Below are 10,551 nucleotides of genomic sequence, written 5' to 3' on the forward strand. Positions count from 1 at the left end.
TAGGTGTAAAAATAAAAATAAAAAACATAGCAAAACAAAGGGAAATATTAATTAAGAAAAAAGCATATGAAATAGCTGATTTGTCTACCTAAGACTAAGACTAAGACTAAGATATGGAATGAGTTGAGTTGCATCTCGAAGAGGAAACTCTTGTATGTTTTGCAGTTAACTGACTCAGTCTCAGTGTATCAATCATCAAACGCTTTCTTATGCTAACGACAGTTATGACACAAAAGATTACATTTTGATGCACAGAGGTCCCATTATTAACTCATGTCCTTTTTGAAATGTCTTATTCCTACGTTACACCTATTGTTACGTATTGTATACATGTCTTAGTCAATCAAAAGTGTACAACTAAAATTAACTATCTCCATACTGCAATGCATCCATATCTCTCTTAGTTTATGGACACTTGTCAAAACCCAATGACAAGTTGATTCTTACCCTCACACTCCTCAAACTCTGCTTTCATAGCCCCAAGAGAAATATCACAAGCATACAAGCATACAAATTTCAACCTAATTTTGTTTTAAATTTAGAATGGTGAAGAATCAATATGATTTTTTTATTATTATAATACAAGTGATATTTTAAATTAGTCTAAATTAATCTAATATGCAATAAAGAGATTCGAACTTGGATGCAATGCAAGGGGTACATATTCATTGTCCTAGCCAACCGACCTAACTCACGTATGCATGAAAAGGTTGATGTTTCAATTGGATGGATAACATATATACTACATTTAACTATGTAATGTGAATTTGATGATGTTGCCTCATAAAAAATGAAAAATGAAAAATGAAAAAAGAAAACTAAAATGGTTATCAAACAGATCCTAAAAAACTATACAATGACTTATAAAAGAGGTGGTCACTTCCTTATTGTCAATTAGTTTTGGGATTGCAATCTCAACTTCATTCGTGATATTAAAGTTGAGGGCCTTTATTCATTACCAATTGGTTTTGACTGGAGCAGACTTGTTGCATCTTCTTTCTCTTGCTTTTTTATTTTTCATCTAAAGAAGTTTTTGTTGACCAAAAAACAAAAACAGATGCTGGAGATGGAGTGCAGTTGTTCATGCATTTTTGGTGGGGAAAAACGAAAAACTAGTACGCAAATTAAGACCCCCAATGATCAAACTTAAAAAGCCCCGAAATAATCACAAGAGAAGAGAGTTGCAGGACACATCGATCCCCCAATAATTAAAAAACTCAATTAAATCTGTTACCTTGCAATGATTATAAAACTTGATAGTTTTGTTGACTCCCAATAATTAGGAGTTTGGTGTACCATTATTTGATTGACACTTGTCATTTCTTGTGTGAGATATTAGTCGTAGACGACTCGGTAATGACGAAGTTGATCCAAAGTCAAGTAACTGGCTTTCTTTTCTTTGTTCTGGAAAGACGAAAGAGCAAAAAAGAAAAGAAGAGTGCATTCCAATTTCAATCAACACAGGTTGGTTTGTCCATTCATAAATTCATATCATATGATATGCTGCCGCGGATTTAGTAAAAAATTGGTGAAAAGGTAAACATACAAGTGAAAAGTAAGTGCAGCAGAAATGACAAGAATAACAGACAGTTGTTGTTGACGTAGGAAAAGAGGGACCGACCGACTGATGGGTTCGGTGATGATGTCTGTATGATGATGAGAGAGAGAGAGAGAGAGAGAGAGAGAGAGAGAGAGAGAGGAGAATAGGAATTTAGGATTTGGGCAGAGTAATAGTACAGGGCGCCATTCAAACGCTATAATTAATTTAAAACCGGAAAAGAAAAGAAAAAAAAGAAAAAGAAAAAGAAAAAGGAATATATATATCATCATATATATGAAGAAAAGAAAGCGACTGTATGCCGATATATACGATACAAAGCTCCACCAAATTTCTAAAACCCACCCACCCAATATGCTGTGTTGAGTGTTGAAGTCGAACCCGCTTAAAGCTAAAAAGCTTTAGCCTTTAATAAGAATAAGAGAGTAGAAACAAAATCCCTACTATTTTTTATTTTTCCATTTCCAATACCCTCTTTGGCTCTTTCTTCTCCGGACGACTAAGGAAAAGGCTTTTCCTTTTATTATTATTAATAATTTTTGTTTTGAATTGAGAGTCTGTGATCTTCATACTGCACACCAATAAGCTTCGCGATGATTATGGTCCGTAGGGGTTCTGCCTAGGAAGGAAGGCATCTTTATGTTTAGGTTTGAGTTTTATTTGATCATCGAGTGTCTCTCTCTCCGACCAGGGACCTGACCTGACTTGAAAGTTGCAAATTTGCAATTGCCAAAACACAAACTAGTGGCTTTATGTTAGTTGGTAAGTATACAATTCTACTCTTTGGTAGTCAGAAAAGATGTTTCTTTTTTCTTCTAGTTACATTCAATTGAATTCTCAAGTTTTTTTTTTCTTTTGCTGTCTTTTGTGTTTCATACCCAAGACCCAGATAATGAGCATCCTCAAATGTTATTACGTTCGCTTTGCATTTTCTCATCTCCTCACTTTAATAAATAAATCTGCAATTGCTTGGAGCTGGAATTCTGGGTTTTCTTTCTTTTTTATTTTTATGATTTCCTCCAATTGTTGCTTGCTTGAGCTTGTTTGGAGAACCTTTACTCATAATCTTCAGCTCAAGTTAACTTTTTCGTGAGAGGTTACCAAATACCAAATGCCAATCTAGTTCAATTTGAATTCCTTTACTTCCACATTTCTACGTAATTGGTTGCACGAGAAATCACCCTCCTTATAAAGTTCGGTACACTTTTTCTTTTCAACTCTCCTACAATGTCATGGCTCATGCCTTTCATGTGATTCTCTTGCCTTTAAAGAAAATAACCTTCATTTTTCTTCTTTTAGCTCTAACCTCGAATTGTGGTATTCATTTTTTTCTGGGTGCAGAAACAACCAGAACTTTTGACCAATCAGTCAGCCATCTGTTAAGAAAGAAGGTGGGTTTAGATCAATTTTAGCCAATTGTTATTTATTTGTTTACTCAATCTCAATGTTATCAAACTAGTCCACTTTTGGAAATATAGAGATATAGTGTTTTAAAACACCAATTAAAGATATTAACATCTCAACTAGAGTTATACTCAGAGCCATTTGGGTGTCGCTCGTGAGCAACCTACTACTTGTGCTTTGTTGGTTGACATTTAATTACGGCTTGCCTACTGTTTATGCCCATGCCTATCTCCATTCTTTGGACTATAATATTTGAACAGCTATCATTTCTGGTTCATATACATTGGAACCTAGTTACCTGCACGCTGTTCTGAAATCACCACTGTTTCATGTAAGAGAGAGTTTACATACACGAAGCTGGAAATTCATTTACAGCTTCAATAGTGCGGATGCTGATTGACTAAATTTTATTTGGGTTGGCAGATATAGCAAGTCTTAGGATATGGGATGCCTGGTGTCAACACCGAAAGATACAGTAGGAAATAGGAGGAGGCCGGCAAATATTGGGGAAGTTTCTGTCTATGTTCCCGGTTTGCGAATCCCTAAACCTGTTGATTTCTCTCAGTCACTCGGTGATCACTTATCCAAGAGTTTAGTAGAACGCCTATCTGCTTTAAGAACTCGTATAGTTGTAATGGCTGGCCAAGAAGGTCCTACAATTACAAGAACAAGGAGAAAAACTGCTACCCAACATGGTTTGTCATGGAATCAAGTTTGTTGATTTTTCCTAATGATATGTGAACTCAAGTATTTCTACATCTGAATGAATTCTTGTCCTCAGGTGGTTCAACATTAGCCGATCTTCAGCAGGCTCTCGAGGATTACTTGCCTGTCCTTTTGGGATTAATGAAAGATGGTAAGTCTTGATCTCATGTCATCTCATTAAACTGTATCCACAAGTTTAGTTAAATCCTAAAGGCGTTTCTTATTTCTAATATGAAGGAAGCCAGCTACAACACAAGGTACAATTTGTGTGGGTAAATCAAGAGGATGATGCAGAGGTGGGCATGTGGCAGAGCTCTTAAGTTCACATTTCTCTGTTATGCATGTCATATATTTTTCTTTCCTCAAGTAGGGTTTAGATTCCATCATTTTGTCAAGGAAACCTGACTTGATTTGAATGAATAATCCTTCAGGAAACAGCTATGTCTAATGCATGGTACGAGGTGCTGTCCATCTTGCACTTAATGGCAATGCTATCGTTCTCACAAGCTAATTTGTTACTTCTTCCAAGAACATCTGCTGATGGTTATCAGCCAAAAGTAACAGAAGGTATTGTTATTTTTTTGGGTCTATGGAAGGTAGCATTATTGCATGAGACTGAGCCAGAGGCAATTAAATCTTGTGTTTTTCCATTTATCATCTCATTTGTTTTCTTACAATAGCTTGCTATATTAATGAGAAAGTTGTGTTGTGGGCACTTTCTAGAATGATTGTGGACCTTTAATGGTCATGAAGTCTTCTCTTTACTGAGCACTTTCTAACTTAGTGCAGCACTAAACCTGTCTGCTGAAGTTTAGAATCAGATGCAAACTGCAGTAAACTTTTCTGCTGACTAAATTGCATACTTTCAAGTAATCTGTCTTTGTGGTAGATTCATATGGTAGATAATAAGCATAAATACACATCTTTAGTTATAGGTTTAATACGTGTAATGTGTAGTTATATCCACAGAATATGCAGTCATATATTTATTGCTTGTTTCACTCCACTTCCCGGGCTTCATAAAGTATAAAAGTCTGGATGAAGTTGTGGAAAAATGAGATTTATCAGTTTTCCTTATCTTTCCTCTACATGGTTTCATGTGCTGACGGTGATTCACACCCATCAAAAGTATCAGTTTTGGATTGATCCTAGTATGGTTGACATGGAAATTGAATGACAAATAGAAAAAATTAGAAAACTAGAGATAGAAAACTGCAAATTCATTAGATTATGTCATTAGACCTTTAAAACAGAATTCTAATATGTTAAAAGGAGATGACTAAAACAACTGAAAAATGGGTTTCCTGATCAGTATACTTAAATCAAGATTCTTCTGTTTGATACTTCGTAGTAAGTTATTTGTTCACCTGTTTATGTTCTGTTATGCTGCTTGGGCTACTTCTTTTGAGAAGATCTTTTTTATTCACAAAAAAAGAAGAAAAAAGAACAAAAGAAGAAGAAGAAAACTTGTATATGCAGTAGTTGGTCATCAGTCAACCTTTTGGCTTTTGTCATGCTAATTTCTTCACTTGGTTGTGCCTCACATGACTTCTTTTGCTTTTTCACAGAGAGTAGACGAGCTTCAATTGATATTTTCATAAAGGCAGCAGGATACCTTGATTGTGCTGTCCGACATGTTCACCCACAGTTGCCTACTGAGCTCAAGTTTGTATCAATTGAAAATTATACTGATTTCAACTTCCTGTTTGTTAACATGTTCCTAATGCTGTTGTTCTTAATCTTTTGACTATTGATTGATTGCAGGAGAAACCTGCCAGTCGACCTAGCAGAAGGAGTTCTTAGGGCGCTTTGCCTACAAGCATTAGGACAGGTATTTCAAAGAATGGGCTGATCTGATAAACTGTTACATTTTATGTTTCAAACTTCATGCCTGAAATTGGACCAACCATCTAAAAGGCATATTATGCTACTATATAAAATTATGTTGGAACTTTGTGTCTTCTGATCTATGATCTTTCGCTTACCCTTTTTCTATTTTTCTTTGCTTTTTCTTCTTCATCTGTTCCAATGTCTACTGTAGGGTGTTGATATTCAACTTGGGATGGCAATTGATAGCACAAAAGCTACTCTTGCAGTGAAGCGAAGGCTTGCGTGTGAAATGGTGAAGTATTGGCAGCAGGTAAGAGATTTCTCAGCATTGATGGTGCGCTCTTCTCGATTAGTAATGTCATTTGAAGTCTCGGATTTTTGTAATAAATGTTCCATTCCATGCTTCCATTTGAAGTCTCCCATATTTCTTCATGTTTTTTTGGCTGTACATATATTAAAAATCTGCAATTTTTGTGAGTTAGAAGAAGAAAGATTAGTCCTACAGCCCAAATTACATCAGTTCAGGGTCTGAATTTGGATATTCTAGGTTTGAGGAGTAAAATAGTGATCCTAGAAACTCGTTGTGGGTACATGATGGATTCCATTGCACAGTGCTAAAACCAAAAATGTCAAAGTACCACTGCAGAACATTGATAATTAAGACACACCTCCATTTTTGGTTGATCCCCGACGACAGCTTACCCCATCTATACTTCTTTGCTTTATTTACTAGTGAGTGTGTTTGGTTCAGTAGTTTTTGATAATGTGCCATATTTGGTTTGACTTATGCTGTCATGCCTTTACGTGCATATCTGACACATGCACACACGGCCACATACCCAACATTTAGGATGGGCAGAAAAATATGAATTTAATATTCTCTGAATACCCCAAACAAGGGGATCTAACCATGTCCACTTTGTTCTTTTTGCCTAAAATATTTTCTTTATTAAATGTTCCTCTTAGTCATATAACCCTTTTTTTTTGGTTTGTTACAATTTCAGATTTTCTTTTGCCTTTCCTGATATTGGGTTATTTTGGCCATTTTCTATTCACAGTAGTAGTGAATAAGTTCCTCTATATTCCATATCAGTTACATGTCATATTTAAGTTGTTAATTCTGATGGTTCACTATGTTCCTCATGATTACACTTCTCATCCCAGATATGTTTGTTTAAATCACATCAAAATTGGTGATCCTGAACCATATATTGCTTTCTTTATGTCATTTCTTCACAGGCTCAAGATAACATTATGAACCTTCCATTATTAAATGGTTGGGGTGAAAAGCATCGGCTCTTTGTGAAGTGGAAATATGTTGAGGCAAAGGTACGCTGCAATTTTTTATGGGTCTTTGCTTATGCGCTCGCTGCTATCTGTATCTCATCTTCTGAGTTTTTGTTTCATTATAAGCATAGTATTTCTCAGATTCTTATTTTAAGGGAAAAAAATTATTTACATGTTGTTTTCCCTTATGGAGGAAAAAAATTGACTTCTAGTGATTCCTCTAGAATTTTTTTCTTCCTAATTAATGTTTTTCTTCCTAAAAAGATACCAAGTTGGTCACTTGTATTTTCCACTTTGGTGATTACTTGTTAATGCGGTTTGTCTACCCTTGGATTTGTTAAATAACTTGCTGCTGGATCTTGTTCTTTAATGTAACCAACGGCAATAGGCTAAACTAGCAAATATTAGAAAACTTAGACACACAAGAATTATACTGGTTCGGCAGAACTTTTGCCTACGTCCAGTTGTGATTTCTCTAGGTAGAGAAATCACCGCTCCTTTGATTAATAATAGAGATTACAGAACTTTTGCAAACCCTAGAACTAATCTCAAAACTCTTGGCTGTCTCTGGCTGTTTTCTCCCTCTCCCAAAATAAGCCTTGCCACACCCTATTTATAGATATAGAGTTGGCTTACATGTCCCAAGGCTGATTGAATTCCTATTCCTAAGTGGATTAGGAAATTACACTTATCCAAAACCAAATAGGCTTCTAGAAATCCAAATCTAAATTGAATAAGGAAAACTGAAATTCTTTCCTAATCCCTCTAGGACAAGAATACCTCTAATTTTCCTAAAACAATCCTAACCCAACTAGGACATATTTGACGAGCCAAAATCCTAACAATCTCCACCTTGGTGAGTCAAACCAAGTCTTGATCATTGCACCCCAGAGTATCTTTGAACCTCCTTGAAGCAGCTTTGGAAATCTTCAAGAGTTTTCACCTTGGCAATCTTCTTCTTGCCTCATTGCACCTCAAGTGAGGAGGTGCTCCACTTTAATCAATCAACGAGATTGATCAAGTTCAAGCAATGCTTGAACTTCTTGATCGGCACTATCTTTGTAAGGAAATCTGCGGCATTGTCATCCGTATGAACCTTTTCAATCCAAATCTCCTTAGACTCCACCCAATTTCTGATTCTGTGATATCTTGCTTCAATGTGCTTTGATCTTCCAGAAAATACTTGATTCTTTGCCAAGTAAATGGCACTTTGACTATCACACTTCAGCTTCACACAATCTTGGGTGATTCCCATTTGACTTACCAAGCCATTAAGCCAAATTGCTTCCTTTCCAGCTTCAGCCAATGCAATATACTCTGCCTCTGTGGTTGATAAACCTGTAATTGGTTGCAGTAGTGCCCTCCAACTGATTGGTCCTCCTGCGCATGTAAACACATAACCAGAAGTTGACCTTCTCTTGTCCAAGCCCCCTGCATAATCGGCATCTACATATCCCAACACCCCCGCATTTTCTTTTTGCATTCATCTTTAGGCTTTTAGAAATCCAAACCTGAATTGAATAAAGAAAATTGAAATTCTTTCCTAATCCCTCTTGGACAAGAATACCTCTAATTTTCCTAAAGCAATCCTAAACCAACTAGGACATATTTGACGAGCCAAATCCTAACAGGATTAAATTCTGTGTACGCTGATTTTGATACTTGTTCTTGGTTATGGTACGGTATTGTCTTTTCTGAGTAAGTGACTGCCAAATGAGAAGTAATATTGGAGATCACCACCATAGACTGTGCCAGTCTTTCTTTCACTAAAGTTATAATTTTCCATCAGAACTGTCTAACAACTTAACTATTCTTGAAGAGTTGTATGTCAATTGATTCCTCTATGTTGATCTAGCTGATAGAGAGGGGTCTTCTGCCACTAATGTTCAGTATTTGATTTCATTATGATTGAAGTTTGTGTTTTGCACAGCTGACCAAAGCTCATCTTTTTTACTCCAATATTAATCAGGCTGCTGCATATTATTATCATGGTTTGATCCTTGACGAGGGTAACACCGAAAAATTTCATGGGATGGCTGTAGCTGCTTTGCAAGCAGCAGATGAGTATTTTAAAGAAAGTAAGAAAGCATGTGACGCATTTCATGCTGCTCCTCCTTTGTCGAGGTAGGTAGAGCCCTATTTTCTTGTTCATTTGTGCTGATAGATGGATTATTCATCTTGTCGCATCTGGTGGAGTATCTGCTCTTTTTCTAGGATAAGTATCTAAGTTATCAGTTATCTTCAGAGCACCAAGTTCTTCACCTTTGAGAGCATGTAGACTATAGCAGCAACGAAGTAGTGTACTCCAGTTATTCAGCCAGACTCTGCTCAGGACATTGGGTTTGTGAAGCAGTTGTTTTTAGGCCGACTTTCACACGATGAGGATTTTGGGTCCAACATGAGCATGCATCCTTTTTCAAGATCAAAACATTTTAGAATTTATTTACTCATTGGTCATCTAGCTTGGTTCAGCTAGGTGAACTGTTAGCTCATAACTATTTTCCTCTGAAATAAATATGTTCGCTTCTTCTCCTTGCAATCACCATTCTTTTGGTTTTCTAGTCCTCCTTTTTTTATCTTCCTCTCACCTAAATTATGTAGTCTCTATTCCAATCTCTAGATATTTGTGTGCGTGTGTGTACTGAACCATGTGCAAGATCTATTATCTTGTAGCTAGCGTTGGTGGATTGAAGATTGATGTGTCATCAGTTGATCAGTTTCCTTCTTCTTTTTAATCATTTTCTTATTGAGTAAGTGCTTAATTGATAGACATTATGCAGAAATCCACCGCTCTGGGGAACCATGAAATATCTATCTGAAAAAATTCCAAAAGATACTTCGAGCAAAGTGCGGATAAACCGTGACCTCTACTCACACGAAAAGTATGTCCTACTGGAGAGAAGTATAACTGATAATATTTATGCCCAAATGCAATTTCCTTTTCACTCTTGGCACCTAATTGTAATCTCGTTGTTCTTTGTTGATAGAAGGAACCATAAGAATAATTAACGTCTGATTTTGGATATCTTGACTGCAGAATCATGGAGACAGCACCAACATTGCCTGACTTTGCTTTGGCCCTGAAACCGGATGAATACCAACTTCCTCCGGTGGACCCGTCTTGGAACATGGAGCACATGAATAAGGGACAGACTGGTTCCAACCAGCTCAGGAATGAAAGAAGATAGCCAAGCCATATATGATAGTTTTCTGCATCACAAAGTAACAGGGGCCGATCCAGAACTGTGGATGACCATTCAATTGTAGCGCCCAAGGTCCACTTGAGCTGTCCTTTTGTTACCCCCCTTCTTTTTTCTTCTTCTCCTTTTAATCCATTTTTCCTTATAAATTTCTTTTGTTCCTTCTCCCCATGCGCAATTTACTTATAGAGCTCTGTATTTATGTTTTCTGTTGTGTGAAAATTGTTAATTGGCTGCTACGGGGGAAGAGAAGAAGAATGACTTATATGCAAATTACCAAGAACGGGTATTTGCTCCATCAAAGTTGAAGCCAGTCCTGTCCGATTACGTTTGTCCATCTGTTTCATAAGTATCGTGTTTCATAGAAAAGCATTCTTTTTATTTGTTGTTTTCCGTATTTTGTTGGTATACTCTCTGTCCACACACATAAAAATATTTGAAGAAAAAATCAAAAAAAATGTTGAAGGTGTTGTGTCTGGCGGAGTTAGAATAGAATTCGTTCATTTGGTGCGCGCTCGCACACACGCTCTCCCTCTCTCTAGGTCCAAGCTTACATGTTACGGAAAA

The 10,551-nt window shown here is 36.6% G+C and overlaps 1 protein-coding gene across 2 annotated transcripts; it reads left to right on the top strand.

Moving 5' to 3' along the window:
• Positions 1-1,864: 1,864 nt before the first annotated feature.
• LOC110745751 (Endosomal targeting BRO1-like domain-containing protein) lies at positions 1,865-10,365 on the top strand. 2 transcript variants are annotated; one of them, XR_015835960.1, is made up of 13 exons: positions 1,865-2,320; positions 2,900-2,949; positions 3,386-3,657; positions 3,744-3,818; positions 3,905-3,963; positions 4,099-4,234; positions 5,236-5,332; positions 5,432-5,498; positions 5,709-5,807; positions 6,737-6,826; positions 8,754-8,908; positions 9,554-9,666; positions 9,822-9,964. XR_015835960.1 is itself a non-coding variant. In XM_021945886.2 (13 exons), the coding sequence occupies exons 3-13, from the start codon at positions 3,405-3,407 to the stop codon at positions 9,970-9,972; spliced, it is 1,284 nt and encodes a 427-aa protein (XP_021801578.1). In that variant the 5' UTR covers positions 1,869-2,320; positions 2,900-2,949; positions 3,386-3,404; the 3' UTR covers positions 9,973-10,365. The 2 variants fall into 2 exon arrangements, 1 of the variants encoding a protein (XP_021801578.1); XM_021945886.2 differs by having other exon boundaries at positions 1,869-2,320; positions 9,565-9,666; positions 9,822-10,365.
• The last annotated feature ends 186 nt before the right edge of the window (positions 10,366-10,551 follow it).

The sequence above is a fragment of the Prunus avium genome, chromosome 5 (assembly GCF_965620075.1).
Source record: "Prunus avium chromosome 5, drPruAviu1.hap1.1, whole genome shotgun sequence".
Taxonomy (NCBI): Eukaryota; Viridiplantae; Streptophyta; class Magnoliopsida; order Rosales; family Rosaceae; genus Prunus; species Prunus avium.